At 38.6% G+C, this 24302-nt stretch overlaps 1 protein-coding gene across 1 annotated transcript in view; it reads right to left on the bottom strand.

Moving 5' to 3' along the window:
- Rab38 (RAB38, member RAS oncogene family) overlaps window positions 1-24302 on the bottom strand; it is a 59999-nt gene that overhangs the window by 23453 nt on the left and 12244 nt on the right. Inside the window, exon 2 of the mRNA XM_036173578.1 lies at window positions 15681-15961. Within this exon, the coding sequence (XP_036029471.1) occupies window positions 15681-15961 (281 nt within the window). The remainder of the gene's footprint in view (window positions 1-15680; window positions 15962-24302) is intronic.

Below are 24302 nucleotides of genomic sequence, written 5' to 3'. Positions count from 1 at the left end.
AGGTTCGACTGTGAATTCCCTTACAAAGACACCATTCAATATTTCTATATTGTATCTAGTCTCTTACAGTCCGAAAATTGCTGTGATCCTCTGTCGCCATTCCACACTTTTTACCTCTTTTTGGAGTCACAGATGTTTTCTTTCAGATTTATTAGAGCATAGGAAAGTGCTGCCTGTCCCTACTAGGCCACCTTCCTTCTCCCTATGACATTCTCATTGTTTTAGGATATAACTGGGCACAGCAGGCTAAGCCAGCCTTTGAGTACTGTCCCAGCATGTCAGGTCAGTGGGCTGGCGGCTGAGGAGCTCTGCTACTCCTCACTTAAGTCTAATGGGATATTGATTTCCCCCAATCTCAGCAGCCTCTCGCAAGAAATCAATATCTCACTTGCAGTGAAGCAGACAGAGATGAAATGGAAGGCCTTGGGATGATAAGGCTGTCACCAACAAATCAAGAATGCTTCAAAGATGGCAAACAAGACACCATCAGAGAAGGCAAAGCACTACAAAACAGGGGGCAAAAAAGTCAATACAGAAAACAATAAAGTCGCAAAAGGAGGGGGAAGGCAAACAGGTCTTAACAATGAAGCCCTCCTGAAACAGGAAAACCCTGGCCAGGTTTAGAAAGAGGAGAAAGACATTGGTTCTGACAGAGGAGGCACAGATTTTGTCCATTTTTTTTTTTTTTAATTTTAAGTAGGAAGCTGGCAAGGAGAGCATGTTCGTGAATCAGCTGTCACGAATCTCAGTCCCAGCTAGGATGCTAACTGGATGACTGGAAGTAAAGTCTACTTACTCATCTACTGCTACACTTTACTCCCCACATTATAGAATTAGGACAAAATACTACTTTTCAATTGCAATAGTTGTTATGCATTAACAAGGATTGGAGGGAGAAAGCAATCAGCAAGTAAACAAGAACATACACACATTTCAGTTAGGCATGGCAGGACAAGGAAATGTGCCCATTTATTTTTCTTTACCAATATTCTGCAAAAATCATCTAAGAGTAATACAATACATTAAATAGCATTTTAATGACTAAGAAATAAGAAAATGTGCATTTATGAGATCTTGACATAGTTTTAGAAATTTGGAAGTAATGGAAAAATTGGTAATGGGTTGGTCAGCATGTAGATAACATAGTCTGAATTTCGTGTAGAGGGAGATACAGATGAGAGAAACTTCATGTTCACAGAATCCAATCATCCCTAGAATTGCGTATTAATGTAGCTAAAGTCAGAGGGACTGACTGAAAGAATGTAGCACTCCATTCCTTCTGCATTCTCCTACCTAAAATACCAGTGACATTAGCAACATCTAGAGTCTGAATCAAATATACCTATATCCTCCAATTAGCCTAAGAATAAGAGAATAGAATGTTTAAGCAAAATGAATACAATAAAATAAAGATTGAAAAGCATTGAAATTATGTGGAAAAGTGAAAAGTTCATAGACTTAAATAAAGTTACACTAAATTAGAAAAAAAATCATAAGGAAAGAACAACAAAAAAGTACAAAACTACCAAAGGAATATTTGTTTTCAGCATATAAGTGTCTATGCCGAAAGGACTTGGAGTCCAGGAAGATAAATGAGCAACAGCCATAGACAGCAATAACCTGTGAAATTACAGATTACCAGGCTTAAGTATATGACCCTGAAACCTGACAGACAATGGAAAATGTCTTCAACATAAACTTGTAAGAATCAGAAGGTAGGAGCGATCTACAGAGCAACACAGAGTGTTATTCAACAGTGGAGCAAGGCTTTCCAGCAACAAAGGGAAATAGTTTTAAATATAAATTTTGATACCCATCCAGAGAACTAAAATTGTGTGAAGCTGAGAAAACTCATACTTGAAGCTATCAGAATCAGAAATGGCCATGTAGCTTTCCCTAAACAATCTCAGAAGCCTGTGTTCCAATAAAATAGAGCCATAGCACAGGGTACCAGGGAGTCAGCGAGCCATACAGTGGAAGATCAAAGGCGACCCCACAGAGGAGAAGAGCGAAGTTCCAGAATTCCAACCTGTGTGATGCCTGAGTCTTCAGGGCAATCTAAACAAACAGGAAGTGGGAAATAGAGAAGCCTGGGATGGAGCCTACTAGCACAAAGATGTTCTCAACAGAATAATCAGTATGAGGGAGAATTTTTGAAAACACTAACGAATTAAATTTCACTGAGGATAATCCTGAATTACAAACTACTTATGGAAATAAAGTTGTCATGTTTAATTATATTAGATAGTGTCATTACTTACGATTGAACTAAAAGCAGTGGCAGAACAACTGCAAAGATTTGGGGTAATTGATAGGGAAACAGACATGGATAGGAAGCCACCTAATATAGCAGACAACATGTATGTTTGTCTATGTACCACAGACTAAGACAAAATAATAGGAAACTTCCATTTACATTTTTGGAAATGAGGAAAAAAACATGGACTATAAGGGGTTTGGATGAAGAGAGCTGCATTCTAATTCAGACTCTGCCACAAGCTAAACAGATGATCGCAGGCAAATAAGTTGCCTTCTCCAGCATCTGCTTGTGCTTTGTAAAGATTGGTAGAAAGAATAACTGAATAACTTAGGGAAAAGTCCTTTTAAAAGAAAACATGCATGTTTATAAAGTTCATTAATATTAGCATTCTCTGTGGCCTTGTAGTGACAGTTTTCTAAGGACTTGTAAACTTAGACACCTCTGTAGTAGCAGCAACGTGCTCTTGCGTAGACTCTTGACATTAAGATGAGAAGTTGGAGTGCCTTCAACAGTCCCTGGGTCCCTAACGTTGTTCCTAGGGCTCCACTCTACACCCATGAAAAAGGAATTAACCTGAGTCTCCGTTGAGTCTTCCCTTAGTACCTCCTTATACTTAGTGACCTTGATAAAACAGAAAGCAAGTTGCTTTGCCAAGACATGGGTAGCAGTTTTACTAGCAAATTCTCTCACAGTTCTTACTGAAAAGACTTTTTTTTTTTTAAATCAAACTTCACACTGTACCGGAGTTGTTCTGTGGGCTTTCTCTTAGGGGACTCGGGGCTCTTTGATTAAGAGAAACTGACCTTAATTTTCAGTGTCTCAGTACTTAGCAAAGGGCCCACCTGCAAACACAGCAGAAATTTACAGAATGCTTTGGGAACAAATGAAGGAATGAAAACTAATACAGTGATGTTAATTATTGTCCAAATCAAAGTTACTAAAGTGGTATTCCCCCCCCAAATATGCATTTTTTTCTACAGTTATTTCTAAAAATTAGACCAAAGCACCTGCAATTTCAATAAGCCACTTAGGTTTCCCTGATATGAAAGCCTCTTCAAAAATCATTCACTGTCAGTGGGCAGATCATTGGCCTAGATCTGAAGATGAGGCCTGATATGTACAATAAACATCATTGGAAAACTTTCCTGGGGCTCTAGGGGTGGCTTAGCATGCTTATTACTCTTGTAGAGGGCCTAAATTCTGTTCTTAGCATGCACATTGTGGCTCACAACCACCTTTATCTCAAGTTCTGGGAGATCTGATGTCCACTTTTGGCCTCCTCAGACTCCTATATACATGAAGTTCATAGAATCTCAGTTAAGCAAGCACACATACATATAAATAAATGAACAAACTTTTAAAAGAAATTTTATAAAGCTTTCTTAGAATTCTGTTCTTTATTAGTAAAAACAGACAAATATAATAACCATTTTGATTGCCACAAATGACAGTACCAGAAAGACATGAGAGGACCATGCAAAAGAAAATCAGTGAGGAGAAAATGTAGTATACCCTGGGTGATCAGATCCATGGACTAATGTCAGGTTCTTATTGGATTCTAGGTAGCATTATCAGAGTTTGCAATCCCAGTTTAGGACAGAGGGCATTGAGGGAGGAGGAGGCCTCCCTTCACCTTCATTTCTCCCCTCTGATCCCATTGCCCATCCACACAGCAGGGCACAGCAGCAATCTCCTTCCTGTGCTAAGTGTCTGGAGAGCTTTCTAGATGAAAGGACTTGCATACTGTAGAGTCCTTCTGGAAAACACAGAATTAATTCAATTTTTCTCCTCTGCAGAGTTCTCCAAAGATAGAAATTGTCCATAAATGGCAGGGAGAGAATAATACAGTAGACAAATCTTCTGGAAGTGGCCCTGGAAGGCATGACAGTAAACAATGCTCTTCTATTCAGTAGCTTCTGACAAAGCGATCACCTCTGTAACAGACATTGTATTGGGTGACAAACTGGGACACTCACAGATGAGGGTAGAGCCCAAGCTATAGAAGAAATGATTACTACATAAAGTCTGAAGTGAATGAAGAGATAACCTGTTGTCAGTAATCTTGGATATGAAGCTGAGTCCTGAAGGAAGAAAACTAGGTGCATAAAAGTAGGAAGTAGATTCTTCCAAGCAAAAGGGTACAAAGTCCAAGAGAGGACTTCATGCCATGCAGCATAATTATGGGGAAAAATGAAGTAAAAACAAGCAAATAAGTAAACAGTAAAGCTCTGGGGAAGCAGGTAAGAGGCTCTCTATGGGAGTTTTTGATGCTCAGGAGAGAGGATCCTAAAGGGTAAATAAGAGGCAATAGTAAAGACTAGTTTAGCTAACTCTGTGTGAAGTTAGCTAACATCCAAACAAGATGATGGTATTTATAGAAACACACCAAGGTCCAGACACATCAGTTTTGCAATCTCTGGGTGGTATGAAGGCACAGATCTATAAAGAGATGGAAGTCTAAAGAGTGGAAAGAATTAATGCCTATAGGTAAATGTCCAGACAGAAACAAGAATCCATAAGCAAATTCTGGTTGTATTTAATCATCTTTTGAATAAGGGGGATGACCAGGATGGTCTACTGGTAGAGTCTAGAGTTCAAAATTTAGTTATAACCCACACCTGGCTGCACACAAGCAGTATTTTTATCCCTAATACCCCAGAGCTTCATGAGATTTTCTTATTACCTACAGTTTTATGAAGAAGGGTTTTTGTGTTTCAGATGAAGCTTGAGCTAGGTGGAGCCTTGGGAAGATCTTTAATCCTTGGAATTCCAAAAAGAAGTGCATAGCTCTTTTTTTTCTTAAAAAAATATTGAAATATGTATGTTGTAGAGTTGGGAAATGGTTAAAGGAGAGTGCAAAATGAAATTTTGAGTGTCTAGAGAGATTGATGAGTGTATAAAGCCCTTGCTTTGCAAACATGAGGAATGGAGTTCAGATGCCCAAAACCCACATAAGAGCTTGGCAGGTATGATGAGCCCCTTGTAATCCTAGCACTTGAGTGACAGACACAGAAGATCCTCTAGGCAAGTTGATTAGTGAAACTAGCTGGAGTCAGAGAGAGATCCTGACTCAATAAATAAGGAAAGAAGTGATTATAAAAAAGACACTTTGATAGTGATTCTGGGCCTCCCCATGCATGTGCACACATGCATATGCATTCTCTCACACTTGTGCAGCAACACACTTGTGAACACACATATACACATGCATATAACACACATGCAAAAAAAAATCCAGTTCTTACAGATCCCATTAACTCCAGCCTTCCTCTAGATAAGCTCATTAGTATATAACTTTTGTTCCCTTTCCCACAGTGAATTCATTCCCATGAGAACCCTCTCTAAACCCATACAATATATCTCTTAGGTGAAAGATGGAGGCAGTGGGACCATCTACCAATGTATCTGACAAAGTTCTTTGAGTTTTGCTTAAAGGAGTTCTCCCATTCTCTCCTCTCCAATTCTGATACTCAGACCTCTCCACAAATCATACTTTAGTACTCTAAATGTTTTAAAGAAGACTTAAGAAATTCAAGGCACTAAGAGAGTAGCTACAGAGAATTCCATGATTTGATTGATAGGCTTTTCAGAAAAGCCTTTGGAATTCGGGTGCAATGATTACATGGAGGTATGTTATGTATGGCATTTGAAAATTTCATACTTGTATATAACATTTTTGGTCAAGTTCATTCCCCATTTCTGCCACTCTAATCCCTCATTTATGACCCACATCTGCCCTATTCTCTCCAAATTCCAAGTATTCATAAAAAAAAAAAAAAAAAAAACTGTAAAAACACTCTTAGGTAAGGTCTCTGTCACTGAAAAGGGACACCATGACCATGGCAACTCTTATGAAGGAAAAACATTTAATTGGGTGTCTTACTTTTTGAGAGGTTTAGTTTATTATCATCATGGTGAAACATGGTGGCATGCAGGCAGACATGGTGCTGGAGAGAGAGCTGAGAGTACCACTTCTTGACTTACAGGCAACAGGAAGTAGTCTGGTTCACTGGGGGTGGCTTGAGCATATATGAGAATCCAAAGCCCACCTCCACAGGGACACCTAGTCCAACAAGGCCACACCTCCTGATGTTGCTACTCCCTTTGGTGGCCAATTTCTTCCAAACGACCACAAACACTGAGTCTACTTAGTGCTGCCTGTGTATGCATGGGGTGTAAGGCCGTCGAATGGAGCACAGTTAGCCACTCAAGGGTTGAATCCCTAAAGTAAACAGATACTTCCTTTCCCAGAAACCATCAATTGCCAATATATTCACAACCAGAAGTAAGACTTCATGCCTGGCTTCCCTCTCCACACTGAGATTTGGTCTGGCTCAATCCTTACATAGGTCTTGCACATGCTGACACAACCTGAGTCTGTATGTCTAATGCATTTTTGTGTTCAGAAAACATTATTTTGCTGTAGTTATCCACTATCTCTATCTTTTAAAGTCTTTCTGTCCCATCTTCTTCAATGACTCCAAGTCACAAGAGGAAGAGAAGTGATAGAGATGTCCCAATTAGGGCTGAGCACTCCAAATTCTCTGCATATTGACCAGTTGTATAAATTGCCACCCATTGCAAGAAATTTTTTTACAATGCAATTTTTATTGAAAATAGATTTTTCTCTCATATAATACATCCTGACCACCATTTCCCCTTCCTGTATTTTTCCAAGCTGATCCTCACATCCTCTCTCCCCCAGATCCACCACCCCTCATTTCCTTTTCAGAAAACATCAAGCCTCCAAAAGACAACAGTCAAATAGGACAAAACAAAGTACAATAAGATGAGGCAAAGGGCCCTCATATTGAGGCTGGAAAAGGGAACCCAATAGGAGGAAAAGTCTTAAGAGCAGGCAAAAAAGTTAGAGATACACCTGCTCCCACAGGTGAGATTCCCACAACTCTAAGCTAACAGCTATAATGTGTATGCAGAGGACCTGATGCAGACCCAGGAAAGTCCACCTTACCACCCAGCTTAGCTGATTCACTGGGCCATGCTCTCCTGGTTTCCTCCACCCCCTCTGACTCCTATAATCTTTCCTCCCCCTTTTGCCAGGGGTTCCCCATTCTCCGAGGGGAGGGACCCAATAGAGACCTCCAATTTAGACTCACTTTCCCCATAATGTCTGGATTTTATTTAACTTTTTTTAACTAGGAACTGAACCCAGAGACCTGTATTTGTTAGGTAAATGATTTGACACTGAGGTAAATCTCCAGCCTAATTCATAATTTGATGGCATTACTAGGAGGTAGTAGAAGTTCTCAAGTTGGAGTATACTTAGGTTAAGTAGAGCATGAGGAGGATACCCTAAAAGAGTACTTCTTGTCCATGTTTCCCCTTCTTCTGAGCCTCACTCTCTCTTTCCTAGTCTTCCCTTTTTTCTCTCTTTCTCTTTTTCCCCTGATCTTACCCCGTCTATCTTTGCTCATGTCTTTTTCTGACTCACTTGATGTTGCCCTCACCTCAGTCAAAGAACCATGGATTGAAACTTCTGAATCTGTGGACTGAGAAATCTATGTAGACCTTTCTTCCAAGGTGTTTCTGTTGGACATTTTGTCACAGTGAAAGAAAGGCCTATTTTCATTGCATGTGTCCTCTCATTAGACCTTAATCTTCTAGAAAACAGGATCATACTTTACTATCTGCAAGTGTCAGTTGCTCAGTAAGTAGTTATTATAGAAGGCCACAATAGGAGAAAGCTAAAAGGTAGCACAATGTGGTGCTTGGGTGATTAAGCTGGGCTGTTGGGACACCTGCATTGAACTGTCACCTTTCTTACATGCTAAGCTTGAGTACTGTGGCTAGTCATTTACATTTTCTACTTTAAACTTTAATATCCTTATCTGTAAAACAGAATACTAACTGCAGCTTCATCACAAACTTGTTTGAAGGAAATCAAAACAGAGTATTTTATGTAAACCCATAATACCTTGATAAGAGAAGCTGTTTTTTATAATAAAACATCCATGGCAAACTTTAAAAAGGGACAGATGTTGAACAGTTCAGGGTTTGCAGTCTACAAGGCCTCTGTTTATCTTAGATGTGCAGGTTACAAGGCCTCTGTAGTTGAAGCAGTACAGGAGCCATCACTAACCTGTAAACCAGGAGCTCAGCTCTGCTCTAATAGAAGCTAAGGTTAATACAGAGGTGGCTTGTATTTTGCCCATGGGTCAAAGTTTACTAACACTTGCTAAGTTGTCTGACTATTAATCATTAATAAATGGAGCTTACTGGAGATTATTGATCTAGGCAGTAAATAAAACAAAACAATCCCTGTTCAGGGTGAGTTTCAGCATATGGCATATAGTTGGAAGTTTTTATGTGTCCCACCTGGCCCAGGGTCAGGACAAATCTTTCACCCACAGTCCTGAAGCCTTTTATGAAATAATCACACAGAGGCTTAATATAACTGCTTGGCAATTTGCTCAGGCTTATTATTTCCAACTCTTCCATTTAAATTAACCCATAATTCTTATCTATGTTTAGCATGTGGCTTGGTATCAATTTTCAGTTCTGCCTTCACATCTTGCTTCCTCTGTGTCTGTCTGGCCAATCCTGACTCAGCCTTCCTATTCCCAGAATTATCCTTGTTTGCTTATCCTGCCAATCTTCCTGCCTGGCTACTGGCCAATCAGCGTTTTATTTATCAACCAATCAGAGCAACACACATTCACAGCATTCAGAATGATAGTCCACAGCAATGGCACCTAAACTTGGCTCCCCTAAACAAGTCTCAAGATGAGATACTATAGTTTTCTAAATGGGAAAAAGTAAAGGTTGGAAGTATGAGTTAAAAAATCAAGAAATGTGAAGGACAGAGTGACAAGTACAACACTGTGTCTCCTAATCACCAAACCATGGTTATATTCACTTATAGTCTCTTTCTACTGTCCTGAAATGGGATGTCAGGCTGTCTAGCTAACTATAAGCACATAACCAGAGTATATTTAGAGAACTAATTAGGTAAAAACGAAAAGGCTGATCTGTAAGCAGATAGGTAGCTTGAGTTTGTGACTAGGGCATAAGCTACTCTCAAGCTCAGGAAAAGTTTTCCATTTCTCAAGTAAGGCATTAAGACTCTGTCCAAAGTAATTATTCAGATGATGGTAATACAGACTGGTAGTCATTATGGAACCAATCATGACTATTAAACACACCCATAATCTCCTTTAAATTATACCTTCTAACTTCACTCTGACTTTAGATTTCAAATGGGTCTCATCCTTTTATGTTCCCAATTTCTAACAGCTCCAACCAGAAGAACTAAAAATGCAGGGTAAAATGTATGACCGGGTTAAAAGCCATGGCCAGATAAGTTAGTCTAGCTCCTCTAACTCCATTACAATCCATTGGAGCTAAGTATGTAAACTGATGTATTTTCCTTAGGGCCTTGTTAAAAAAAAAAATAATGTTTCTTTCAACACATTATGTGCTTAGGGTACACCATTCATAACACAGATCCTGAACAAAGTCACCTGATACAAACTGTGCACATCAATGAATACACAAGGGACTATCAAGGTTTCTTTTTTTCACATTTTGACATTTGAAAACTAGAAAGAATCAGAGATGGCTTATTACTTGATTTAATAGAAAAAGATTTAAAATATAATGTGTTATGCTCAACTCATTAAAAAGGAAATTAGAGTAACTATTTACCCATACCCAAGTGCAATTATCTATGCAATTCCAGTTTGTATAAACGCAAGTTTTATAACTGTTTATTTTCTAGATGTCTGTAAAATAAATGATGTGTGAGACTACCCTTGAAAAAGCTTCCAGAAAACTCGCCAGTCTTAACTGCTTTCTATGCCAGCTTCTGAATAGCTTAAAAATAGTAAAAGAGCTCACTAAATTTAATGAAACACACAGAAAACTTTCCCTTTACAACAACAACAACAACATAATTTCTAAGCTAGCATTCCCACTGCTCTGTTCAACATGGGGCAAAACACTTAGGAACTGCCACTAGATACAGCTGCCTAATAGAAGAGGCAGGAAAAAACCTGCTGCATGTTATGACACAGCATCATCAGACTACGGGCCACACCTTAATTTTTAAAATGCACTATAATTAGATATAAAGAAATATGTATTAAAATAAAGAAATAAAATAACTGTGCAACTTTAGAGTGGTCACCTATGCCTCAATTTTTATTTCTTTTGAATGATAATAATGCCTACCCCATGAAGTCTTACAAATAATTGAGTATGTTCTCACACAAAAGTCTTTGTACAAAGTAACATCAAGGGTTGGATAGATGGCTCAGTGGTTAGAAGTGCTTCGTGTTCTACTTCCAAAGAAGCAATTGAGGAAAATATGAAGAAGTGGGATGGTTTTGTGGGTGGTGATGCTGTCAAGTCTGACAACCTTCCATTCCTGGAACCCACATGGTGGAAGGAAAGACCTGCTCCTTCACAAAGGTTTTTCTTGGACTCTCACACGTGTCAACACACACACACACACAAACAAACATAATAAAACTATTATAAACAGCATATTAATGTGTGCTTGTCAAGACTATGCAAAGCTTAGAGTTCAGTCCAAGTTGTATCACCTCATGAAATCATGTGGAGTGGCACATGCTTGGAATCCCAGGGCTAAGAATGTGGTGGCAGAAAGAGCAACACTATAAGGTCGGCCTTGGCTATACAGTGAGTTTGAGGCCAGCCTAGGATATGCAAGATTTATCTCAAAAGTGAAAGAAAAAGAAAGAAAGAAAGGAAGAAAGGAAGGAAGGAAGGAAGAAGGAAAGCAAAGCAAAACAAAAGATTTATAGATTTTTTTGCATAGGTGAACTAAAAAAGTCCCTAAAGATAATGAATATGTGTAGCACTCACTAAAATGCCGAGAACTGCTGTGGTGTAAAGTGTCCAGCCTTCTACTACAATAAGTCTCACCATCTCAGAAGGTGAGCAGTCAAGCACATTCATTCTCTGAGCAGAGGGCATCCACAGGCATATTTACTTTTAAGCCAAATTTGGGAGATTTAATTTAAAATAGTTGCTTCCCAATGTACCTATTGATCCTAGAGCATTCTTGGAAGTGTGAGTCTAGAGAGTCACTATACACAGAATAGAAATAGCTGAGGAAATTTGTCAGAAATGGGGCTTGAGCTAACGGAAAAGAAGAACGAAGACACTGTAGGTTTTCCTCTGTGGATTTGACTCATCTCAGTACTACACAGGTACAACACACTCCATTATTTCTTGCTACACTGTCAGCACCTAAAGTCCTACTTATGAACACAGCTGTACGTGAAGCGCTACACTTGAAGAGCAATGGGAAGAGAGTGGGGGGAAAGGCTAAGATGCAGGAGGACTTCTCTCACCAGAGTACAGCTGTGTGTGCCTCAGAGTCAAACACAGAAAGTAAAAACAAGACTAGCTGCTGGCCTAGGGTAATAATCAGTAGGAGAGAGAGAGAGAGACAGAGACACAGAGACAGAGAGACAGAGATACAGATACAGACAGAGACAGAGAGAGACAGAGAGAGACAGAGAGAGACAGACAGACGACAGAGAGACAGAGAGACAGAGTGTGTCTGTGTCTGTTTCTGTGTGTATATGATACAGTGGAATCAGATTTAATGCATATGGGAAATCCAAATACATTTTCACAACAATTACAACAACTTCAGAAGGTGGTGAGAAAGCAAAGTCCAAAGATGTAAGAGGGAAGACTCAGATAAAAGGCACCAATAATGTACCAGGTGAGCCTGTTAGCAGGTAGTAGGGTTCAGTAAACACTTGAGCCCAGATGGCAGGACCCAAACTTTTAGTATGAAAGCACATTAAGAAGATTATCTATGGTCACAGGAAGGCATAAAATATTCATTGTTAGAGTAAATTGAAAGAGTGAGATAGACTGGGCTCCTGTGCTATTTACACATATAAGTGTAGGAAATCTTAATGATTATTTTAAAATAGCAAGCATAAACCAGGAATGTTTGGGGGAAACTGAGACATCTGGGCAAACAATCATATGCTACCTAGAGAATCCACAAAGAGCATTCATTCAGGCAGGCTGCACAGAAAATCTGATTTAATAAAGATCATTTTTCTTTCCTTTGAATTTAGTATAAGAAGAGATAATCTAAATGTTAGATGTACCACAATAAAGATATATATCTTTTTCATTTTAAAATTTGTTAGTCAACAAGGGGCTACCATATTGTTCCAGCAATAATAACAGGTATAAAGGCTCTCACACAAAGTTGCTGCAGAAACTGGAAGGCTAAGACAGGAAGTCCTACTCAGTGATGGAGTCAGCAGCAGGGCAGACAGTGGTTTCAATCACAAGCTCTAGTTTCATTTAAGAAAGGGCAAGGCTGCTGCTGCTTTCCACAGGATTTCTAACAGGAAGTGTTCCTGAGGGTAAGCCAGAGTGTCTGGCTTTGGCTCATTAGTAGTTTTGGAGATGTAAAAAGAGAAAAATGGAAATCAGATGTTCATCGCCAGCTGATTATGATGTCATGCAAGAGATTTTTAACTGTTTAAAGATTTCCTTTATAAAAATGCTTCCTATTCGACATGTCCCCTGACTCCAAATGCAGTCAAAGAAGGAACTGTTTGCTGTTCCCAAATGCTGCCATCTCAGGAACCAACAGCAATCTAACCTGGGGCTCAGCTTTATAAAGGGTGCAATGCTGTACTCAAAAATTAGCAGACCTTTATCTCAGATCTGTAAGCAGTTTGGCACTTCACTATGTCCATGATGCGTATTATTTCAGAGGTTCCTAATACTGTTGGGGAAAGTTAAGCCAGTGTCAGCCAGCCGTTTGCTTTAGGACACTCAGAAGGGCAACTCCAACTGCATTGCTTACAGAGAAGAGGGAAGTACAATTTGGATTAGTGGTTCACCACAAGCTCTTGTACTCTCTTGGACATATTGCTGTGAAATTCCATGCCCTGGTCTTCCACACTTGTCCACAGCCTCTCTTCAGACTTAACACTAGTGGGAACTTGAAGGATGAGAAATGCAGTACTTAAGTGGGAGTGTCAGCCAGATTTTAAGTTAATGAGCATAGTGCTCTCAAACATATATAGTTTGGTACTGCAGTGAATGAACCAAGAATGTCAGAGTGAAGTGAGGAAAATAAAGTTAAGAAAGTTCTTAGGCCCTAAAGTAATTCCAAGCCTCCCCATAGCTCATAGCCTCCTCTCCTCTTTCTCTTATTAGTTGTCAATCACTATTCAGCATACTAGAGATTTTACTTATGCTGCGCTATGGCTCTCTGTGAAGACAAAATTGTGTCTGTTTTACAAACTTTTGCAGTTTCACTCACAGAATTCTTGACTGGTAAGTAATAAATACCTGATGGTTTTTAATGCAGTGAAAGAGTAATAAAAGACCACTTCTCCATAGAAATCATTTGGTCCAGTTTACCCATAGCTATGAAAAGTAATCCAGAACCCTATGTCTACTTATGCCTAGCAGAAGAGTTTAAAAAAGAAAGGGAGGAAGGAAAGAAAGAAGGAAGGGAGGAAGTAAGAAAGGAAAAATCTGAAGGAAAATGCAGAAGATGTGAAGGTGGTGTGTATGACTCAGGGGAAAGAACAAATGAGTTAGCTCATATTTTGGAATGAAAAAGAAAATCCAGGCTAACATCCAGGGAAAGGCTATAGTTGTGAAAGTTCTGTGTGTTAATAAAGAACCAAGGGAAGAATAATAAGAAATGGGCAATTAAGGACTTAAAGAACTGGAGACATGCTCTAGAACATGAGAGCCATTTTTAAGAAGACAACACTGGAAACTGGGCGTCAATAACCTCTATACATAGGAACGTTCAAGGCAGCACATAGGTGGGCCAGGTAATAGGAGTGTCCTAGAAATCACTATAACAGAAACTGTTTCAGGTAGGACCCCATCAGAGACTACCAATTCCCTTTCCCTTTTTCTCATTTTGTGAGTTAAGCAGCAAGTTACTCCTGCTGGGTTTACATTTCAGGGATACTCTCAAACAAACTTTTTCTTTTCTATCCCTGTAGCCACTAATCTCGAGCATGGTCATTTTCCCATAGGAATCCAGGTTAAGTTGAAATCAAAGTAAACCTGTTTAATGAAATGTATTATTTCTTCTTCCTATTTTAATATCTATAGCTATATTTAAGTTATATAATAATTATCATGTTTATAGTCTATACTTTGTGATAGAACACCCTCAACCCACTTTGAATGATGGCTGTTGAAGAAATTTCACTCACAATTTTCTGGGGACATGTACAAATGTCTATAATGAAGTCTACATATGAACTCCATAAGTAAAGTGACAATACCTGTCTTATGCACACCTGAATCCCGAACAGGTATCAAATGCTTGGGCTTCACAAATATCTAAATATTGTACACTAACAAAAGTAGAACAGCCATGACAAAAAGTATACAGATTGAAATCCCAATAGTCTAAAAGATATATTTAAATTCACACAGAAAATTTCAGAACACTATAATAAGCTAAGGTGATGAATATGCTAAATGTCCTACATTGACTATTATCCAATGAGTAAATGAGCCAAGGCAGTACAGTGCATGACATAAACTTGTATTATATTATATGTCAATTAAAAGTAAAATGAATGAAATAAATTTATGTTGAAAGATATTTTCTTTTAAGATTGAGATTTAAAATATAAACCAAAATGGGAGCTGAGAGTGAGCATAGAAAAGAAAACTTGTACTAACAAATTGGAGATCAGTGAAAGGTTCAATTTTAAGTGCAATGCCTTTTTGTACCACGAAGGATGCTGGATCTTTTACATAGGCTCCCTCTTCCTGGTACTTCCCAGTCTCCCAGAGAATCAGAAGTACCAAGCTATGCTATGTACTCCACATTTGTACTATTTCTTTTCTTACCCTATCATTTTAGTATCCCAATATGGTGGTCCTCTATTATTGTCATTACTTCATTCATATGACAAAGTGTAACTCCTGACATGCAGGTGAATGGATTTAACAGTCACAGAGTGGATTTAAGAATAAGACAATGACACAGAATGTCACATCCATTTCTTTCATTTCCTATGAAATTATAGGATCTTGTATGGACTAAGCACAAGAACACTTGTGAAACACACCTGGCTCACAAGAGTTGTGCACAGTACCAGAATGTTTGTGAAACACACCTGGTGTACTGTGAGCTCACGAAAGTTGTAGACATTTATGAACTATTATCAGTGTTTAGGAAAACATGTACAAGTGGTTTTCCTTCCTTAGTCATAACCATCTTAAATAATAGGTAATGATTTCATTCCCGCCCACTCATTACCTTTCTATGAGACAGAGCATAAAGCAGTTTGCAAACTCTATATCATTGGGCAGAAATATCACAGTAATCTATGATAATGATAATGGTTATGTGCTGGGCTCTTTGTGAATCTTAGTCTATTAGGCTTATTGTTTAATGTGGCCTTACCTTGGCTGAAGTTTCAAACCATCCTACGAAACCATGCTCCTTGCAGAACTGGTCCATCTTGAGTCCATTGTTCACAAGCAAGTCCTTCCCCTGGTCACACTTGTTGGCCAATAAAACCACTGACACCGGCTTACCATTAGGGAGAGTTAACTTTGAGTCCAAATCATTTTTCCACTTTGCCACTGCTTCAAATGTGGCTGGCCTGGTGACATCAAAGACGATAAATGCTCCCATAGCTTCTCGGTAATAGACTCTTGTCATGTTTCCAAATCTTTCTTGACCTATCACCAAAAAGAAACAGAATTCAGGGAGTTTTTAAAATTAGAATCATAATTATACATTACACTAGAGATTCATGGGGCCTTCAAAATGAAAAGATGGTGCAATAGAAAGTTCTATTGCTAATTTGGAGTGGATAAATATACAATTATGTAGCTGTGTTATTTAATGTTTACAGACAGAAGGAAATCTTTCATTAAAAAAATGGGGTTTTGTATACTGGGTCTGTGAGATGGCTCAGCAGTTAAAGGCTCTTGCTGCTTAGCCTTAGACATGCATTCAGTCCCCAGACCCTACATACAAAATGGAGAAAACAAACTCCTACAGCTTATCCTGTGACCTCCACAATATAGTATGTGTGCGTGTGTATTTGTATGAGTGTATTTGTGTGTTCAAACACATGCGTACAAAATAAGTAAATAACTGTGAAAATTATGAAATATTTATTGAGAAAGTACTGTGTAGTATGTAATATTCTATAATTCTGCTTATATAGTACCTTGGTAGGTATATGTGATTATTTACATTAAATTAATTAATGCTGAATAAAACTCAAAATTCAATCTACCAGTCACAGTAGTTAGATACATTTCAAATATTCAGTAACTACATGAAAACTTCTTTGAAGTTCAGGGTAAGATGATAGATTAGAAGCTGTCTGAGCCAGTTGCTGGTGGGTCACACCTTTAATCCCAGCACTCTAGGGAGGCAGAGGCAGGTGTATCTTTATGAGTTGGAGGCCAGTCTTATCACAAAGCAGTTCCAGGACAGCCAGAGCTGTTACACAGAGAAAGCCTGTCTCAAAAAAAAACAAAAACAAAAACAACAACAAAAAAAACCCCACAAACAAACAAAAAACAAGAAGCTGTAGATCTGTGAGATTGGATGAAAAAAATGTTAATATAAAAAGTAGATCCTGTTTCTATAAGAGAAAGAGATACGGAAAACAGAAAGATACTTTGGTAGGTTTTTGCCAACAAAGCAGCCAACACTCCAGCCAAACCACACTGTCTGTATGTACCCTGGCAAATTCAACTGTAGCTACCTGGGAACTCGGTTCACAGGCAACCAACAAGAGAGAGATGGTCCAAATTTTAGAAACTAGTGCGTGGACATATTTTACCGGGATAAGTGGCCAGAGCAGAGCCAGCTGCAGAGATGAAGGAAGTGTGGCAGAGGTGTATAAAGCTGAAAGGAGCTCAACACTCTCACACCCACTCTTGCCCTTTGCCTGAATGAACTACAAAGCTCCAAAGACCTTGAGAGTGGAACTCAGTGAAGTGTCCTGCTGGGTGCCACAAAGCATCAAGCAGGACAAACTGAAGAGAGCATCAGGAGTGTGAACCTGAAGTTGAAACTTTTCAACAGTCCTCAACCTATACTCTTCCACTGCTTAGATAAGCTATGAAACTTGGTATGGTATTCAGATAGACTCCATAAAAGGTAAACAGGGGCAGATCTTCCAAACTGCTTCACAATCTCAATCATAGAAAGTTCTGACAAAAAGAATGATCTTCAAAACACCAGAGACAAAGTTGTAGTGTGGCAGTAGGTTTCACAGATTGGAAATTCTGGCAGAAAGTGGACTTCATGTTATAGAGATTAGGATCAAATCTAAGATATTAGGCCTGTTGGATAAGCAACTCTACCACAGGGCTCTGTTCCCAACCATTATCCTTAGTTTAAAATGAGAAAATTGAGAATTGGAAGTCTGTGTAGTTTGCTCAAATAAAACAGATGGTAAGTTTGCAAAGTCAGAATTCAAACCTCAGCTGCCTGATTTCAAAGCCTTGTTATCCACCAACATCAAGTACTTCCAGGTTCTAAACCACACTCTTGAGCTAACTTGACTCCAGATTTATGTTCCAGAAATAGCCAACTAAATCCAATTTTACAGATACTTGCCAGGGATCTTTAGAATCTGTGCCAGTCTCTGGTCTATGTCCTCACAATATAACAGTGAACCAAACAGTCTCTCCATTAAGGAGTCTGCAACCCATTAGACAAAGACATAAGCCTGGTATTGAAGAAAATCATTTTCTTTTAAAGAATAGATTGGTTTAGGAATTAGTTGCAGTTGGCCAGAATCAGTTTTGCTCTGAAAATCTTCCTAATGAGTACTGGCAAGTTTCTTATGCTTTCTCAATTAAGCCTTCCTCATCTGGAAAGTGTCTCTCTAAGACTTTGAAGACCAGTTTTGTGCAGATGGAATGCATTAACATAGACTAAGCATTCAACAGTCAAAATTTCTTTACTATGCTGAAAACATAATAGAAATATGGTCTAGGTTCTATAAACAGTGTGCTAGACCAGAATTTAAGGCAAAACACTATTACAGGTACTTCAGCAGAGACAAAGTGAGAAAAATCCTATTACCTTTAATTAAGTCCACTAGTGATTTCTGTAGGCAGAGACAAACAAAGGATGAATTTTTATTTTATAAGCCCCAAATCTTTATTTACAGTGGATCATAAAATTATATAAACCAGAACCAAAATAGGTATGCATTAGTTTTCTTACATAGAATAAAGTACTGAAATACAATGTATTTAGGAAAATGAATGCCAACACAACCTCAAAAAAAACTTTAGATAAATTTAGAACACAGGAATTTGTGCTGGTGAATTTTAATTCAAAGTAATGAATGTTTTGTAGATTGCTTTTACAATGGTATTAAAGAAAGGATGCTTTCCTAAGCACGTCATGGGAATGGATGGAACTCGACAGCTCTTGCCTTAGTATCTGAGCACCTGCTCATGAATGTGTGTTGGAGAACAGCATTTAATCAGGATCTACACTTGACAATCTGATAGTTCTTATATAGGTTGCACCATAGAGAAATTTGAAGCTGTTTTCCTAGTCATTCAGTCAATGAAGGAGAAGGGTATAACATTTTTCATATGACACACAACCCTCGGATGAACTTCCCTTTTTCCCAAATGACCTCTCTCTCTCTCTCTCTCTCTCTCTCTCTCTCTCTCTCTCTCTCTCTCTCTAGTGCATGATACAAATAATGATCTCCTTTGATACTGTTCAGGGTGGGGTATGACATTTCAGAACAAAAGGGAAAAAAGCCTTCTGTGATCATTCTGAACTCTGAGGGCCTCTAGGCTTGTTAAGGATGTCTTATGATCTCTCCAGAGATCTAACCAGACAAAGGGCAGTCATGGGTTATTCAACAATCTGCTTGTCCAGGGGTTTGCAAAATAGTTGGCTCCCAAGAATGAAGATTTTACACTTTAACATATGGACAAGGATCATATTCATACTGTGTGAAAAGCAACATACGGTATCTTACCCTGACTGGCATTTTAAAAGGACAATGAGTATATGAAAGTGTGTTGAGTGAATGGATCTGAAACAAGTAGAAGGCGACTTTTCTAGACAGAAAAGATCTTTGTATGTGGAGGTCACTGGGCCAACCCACTGGGAAAGTTTGTATTTTTGACATTCCAGGAAGGGGTCACAGGCAGACCGGAGCATTTCTGGCTCTCACGTCTTATCCTTCCTCTGTCAGCTGACAGCCCTCTCTGCTACTTCTTATTAAAAGTGAGAATCATGTGAGCCTCAGTGAGTGCCTACTTGTAGGTAAACTAGAAATTTGTTCCATCTGTCCTAAGCAAATTTACTTTAAAACAAAACTCAAAACCCATCTCTGCATAACAGTGCTCACTCAACACACATTTACTGGACAGCTACTTAACTCTGTGCCACTATTATGTAGCGTTTCTGGACATGAGAAGTTTCTTAAACAAGGAAAGTCATACTTGGCTCTTCTACTAAAATCCTACTTCACCAGATGGAACAACACTTTCCTTATACCCTCTTAACACACTCCATTGTAATATGGATATGGCTCATGATTCTGCTCCACAATTTGAGGGATATGAAATTGTAAACACATTTCTTTAAGGAGTCAAAAGACACAGACCTTAATTTTATCACTAGTGGTCTTAAACAAACCAAGATAATTTTAAACAAATGTTTCTTTCTCTGCATCTCAGTTTTCTGCTGTGGTAAATGAAATTGATAGGGCTGATTGTTAAGGTCCCCCAGCTGCTCTCGTTTCTAAGATTTAGTCAAACCTTGGCTGTGTTTTCTAACAGCCTGAAATGGTTTCCTTGGTGTCACAAGCTCAGGTAAAAATATATACAAATGTCACAACCATAATGTGTATTTAATGGTATTTTTACTTAATAATGAGTGTTCTTGTTTGTTTTCTGTTGCTGTGATAAAACATAACCAAATCAACCAGAGGGAAAGGGTTTATTTAGTTTTAGATTCATCTTCAAAGGAAGTCAAGGAAGGGAGTCAAGGCAGGAATCTGGAGTCAGTAACTGAAGCCGAGATCACTGAGAAATGCTGCTTACCAGCTTGCTTTAAGGCTCTGAATCTGCTTTCATTTTTTACAGTCAGGGCCTACTTGCCTGCAGATCAGGTAGTATGCCCACATTAGGCCCTCCTACATCAAGTAGCAATTGAAGTTCCCTCTTTCTAGGTGACTCTAGGCTTCTTTCAAGTTGACAGCTAAAGCTAATGGTAACAATTAGTACCCTAAATGTTCTCACTAGGAACAGCCAAGCAGTGAGTCTCTTAAATGGGCATAAAACCTACACAGACGTATAGAAGGTTATACTCTACAAAAAATTCATTACTTCATATTGAATTTCACCATTACATAATCTTGTGTTCAGAACTTATCTAAAGTATTTTTGAGGTTATGCTGGCATGCATTTTCCTAAATACATTGCATTTTCAGTATTTTATTCTTTCTAAGAAAAGTGATGTGTACCTACTTTTGTGATTCAATGTAAATAAAAGTTTGGGCTCATAAAATAAAAATGCACCCTTTATTAGTCCCTGCCTCCAGCAATCACTAGTAGATATGTTAGAGGTAATAGGATTTTGTTCACTTTTTTTTTGTCTCTTCTTAAGTACTTGTAATAATTTTTTGTCTTAAACTCTGATCCAAAACTGTTTTTAGAGTTTTGCATCATATTTCTATTAAGTTTTTAACATAGAAAAGAAATTTTGACTGCTGAGTGCTTGCTGTACTTTTGTCCATTGGGTGCATTCCATCTGCACAAAATGGTCTCCATATTCTTATAGACACTTTCCAGATGAGGAGGGCTGAATTGAGAAAGTACAGACTCACCAAAACTAAGCAGATGCTTTTAACCAACTGACCTTAACCCACCGGTTTGTGACTTCAGATTAGTCTGTTCAACATAATGGGTCTCAGTTTTCTCACTCTTTACAGTAAACTACATTTGTTACTGTTTCTGGAAATTTGGCAGCTGTAAGAGCCAATATGATTAAGTTCACAGGTACTGGAATTGCCCACAATACAAGTATCTAGGCTTGCCTATGAAAGAATTCTGGATGAGGTTGAGGTTTAAAAAAAAAAAATACACAAAACATTAACTGAGGACAGCACCATAACATAAGAGCTAGGGTCCTAGTCTAAAAAGGAGAAGGAGAAAGTGAGCTGAATCCTGGTATTTACTGTTTTTTGATTCCTGAGTGTGATTGCAATGTGACCAGCCACCTCCCGCTCCTGCCACCACATGTGCCAATGTGAACTTTATGTCATGGAAGTTGATGCAAATGAACCCATCCTTAAGTCGCTCTGATCAGGTATTATATCAGAGAAAGGGGACAAGCAACTGACCCAGCAGGTGCATAGCTGCTCACCTCCCACCACCCCTGTGTGCCTGTCTGATTTATAGCTTCACTTACACAACCACCCACAACGAACTGTCAGGCTGTCTTCCAACACACTTCATTTTCCCCTCCACAGAGTCTCTATTACCCACCCCAAACTCCATTTCTGAAGTAGCTTTTAACCCTGCCACCTCCTATCCATCAAAATCGCCACTGCTCAGCAGAGCCACATAGACCATCACCTGGATCCCTGGTACGTCTTTTACTGTCTCTCATCACTTTCTTGATACCAAGATATAAATAAAAGTAAGTGTGAGTATAACTGTACCAATACAGGTCTTCCAACAATTTCAATCTGGTAGCATTTTAAAGAAATCTGAAGAATCTATAGAATACCTATTCCTATCCTGCACTCTTTGTTTTTGTTTGTTTGGTTTTGGGTTTTTGGTTTTCTGAGACAGGGTTTTTCTGTGTAGCTTTGGCGCTTTTCCTGGAACTCACTCTGTAGACCAGACTGGCCTCGAACTCACAGAGATCTGCCTGCCTCTGCCTCCTTCGTGTGAGGTTAAAGGCATTCTCTACCACCATTCAGCCTGTCCTACACACTTTAGAGAAGTACTTAGTGTGGAGCCTAGAAGTTAGTATATGCCCTAGTCTATCAACTCCAGTTTTATTATGAACTACCCACAAAAGGTAATTCTTACCCTTATTCTTTGTCGTTTTAGTTGTTCATTATTCACACAAATTTAAGAAAAGTATTTTTATTAACACTATACATAATGCTGTATATCTTTTGTCTCCATCTACTTTTACAACTTCATCTCACTTCCTTCAAAACACGTTATGACCCAGTCATATTGGAAAATTCATCTCCTTAAGAGTCTTAGGCAGCTTTTAAGTGAGCACTAGGGATTTGAACTTGGGTCCTCAGGTTTACACAGCAAGCTCTCTTACTCTTTGAACCATCTCCTCAGCCCCACACCGCTGTCTTTTCCTACACCGTGATTACCTCTTACAGTGTGTATTCATGCTTCAACCTCTCTCACAGCACTGAAAATCTCAGAGAGCAGGTTAGTCATGTGTTTTTTTGTTTGTTTGTTTTGTTTTGTTTTTCGAGACAGGGTTTCTCTGTGTAGCTTTGCACCTTTCCTGGAACTTGCTTTGTTAAAGGTGTGCGCCACCACTGTGCGGCAGTTAGTCATGTTTTGATGCTGCAAAGCTCGAGGGCCATTTCTTCCTCTTTTGGATACAGTGAGAGCACAAAATGCGATAATGAAAATAAATTGAGTTGAAAGGTTCATTTTTTTTCTACAATACATCAGCATATAATCACAAGCCACTGGTACATGCTGGCATACTTACTTTATAATCGACTCTCACTTCTAGTGAATAAGTAATAAGTGTTCATTGGAAGAGAAAAATCAACATTATTCTACCAAGGTCATGTACATATCTGTTGCAATAAGTTTCAGACCAGAAGGCAATATACTTTTGTAGCCATTTTCATCCTTAAGGAATCGTCTTTTGTGATGAATTTACTATAAATAGTACTTTGGGGGAGTTATGGTCCAATAATAAGATCTAAAGGGACATAAATATGTTCTCTGTATTTATATGACTAGTATGTGAAAAGAAGGAAACCAATATAAAAAAATCCAAAGTAAATATAGCCATTTCACAATGCTCTGAAATAAAAATAATCAAATTATTTAGTTCCTGCTGTAATGAAAAGAACACTAAGCTGTCAATAGAGAAAGCTTGTTCTGAAAGCTTAGGGAAACCCATATACTCCAATAGATAACATCTTGTGAAAGTTTTCTTCTTTTTAGGTGCCTCAATGCTCATCTGGTGGAAGATTTTAATCTCTTCTTTCCTTGATATTTTTCTCTGATACGCCAGTGGCAAACAGATATCTATTAATCATTATTTTTCCTCATTTAGGCATAGATTATACTTAATACCAACCTTTTATAATCACGCCTGAAACACTACCAACTGATCCACAATCATGATCAAATTTCTATCACCCCATGACCATCTTTGAACTCTGTATGGTAAAAGTTCATTAAGGTTCATTTGCTGGGTGAAGGAGAAACTATGTTGCCATTGGACAGGAAGAGCCTCTTACAAAGGTTCAAGCACTGAAAGCTTAAGCTTCACCCTAGCTGAGGAGACTGGATCTTTAAGTTACTGGTTTCATATAGCCAACGATTATTTCACACTCAACAGAGATGGGACCTGGCTGGAAGAAGTAAATCACAATCTCTCCCTCTCTCTCTCTCTCTCTCTCTCTCTCTCTCTCTCTCTCTCTCTCTCTCTCTTCCTCTCTCTCCATATATATAGATATAGATATAGATATAGATATAGATAGATAGATATAGATATATAGACAGATGTTTTAAATAAGAATTGCCTCCATAGGATCATAAATTTGAACGCTAATTTAACAGGGAGTAGCACTATTTGAGAAGGGTTAGCAAGTATGGCCTTGTTGAGAGTAGATTTAGACTTGGAGGAGTTGTGGTCTTGTTGGAGGACGTGTGTCTTTGAGGTTTCAAAAGCCTGTGCCAGGACTTGTCTCTCTCTGCTTGTGGATCAGGATTTAGAACTCTTAGCTACTTCTCCAGTGCCATTCCTTCCTGCCACCGTGGTCTCTGCCATGATAATGGACTAAGCCTC

The sequence above is a fragment of the Onychomys torridus genome, chromosome 1, assembly GCF_903995425.1.
Source record: "Onychomys torridus chromosome 1, mOncTor1.1, whole genome shotgun sequence".
NCBI lineage: Eukaryota > Metazoa > Chordata > Mammalia > Rodentia > Cricetidae > Onychomys > Onychomys torridus.
This window is presented reverse-complemented; position numbering and strand designations above follow the sequence as displayed.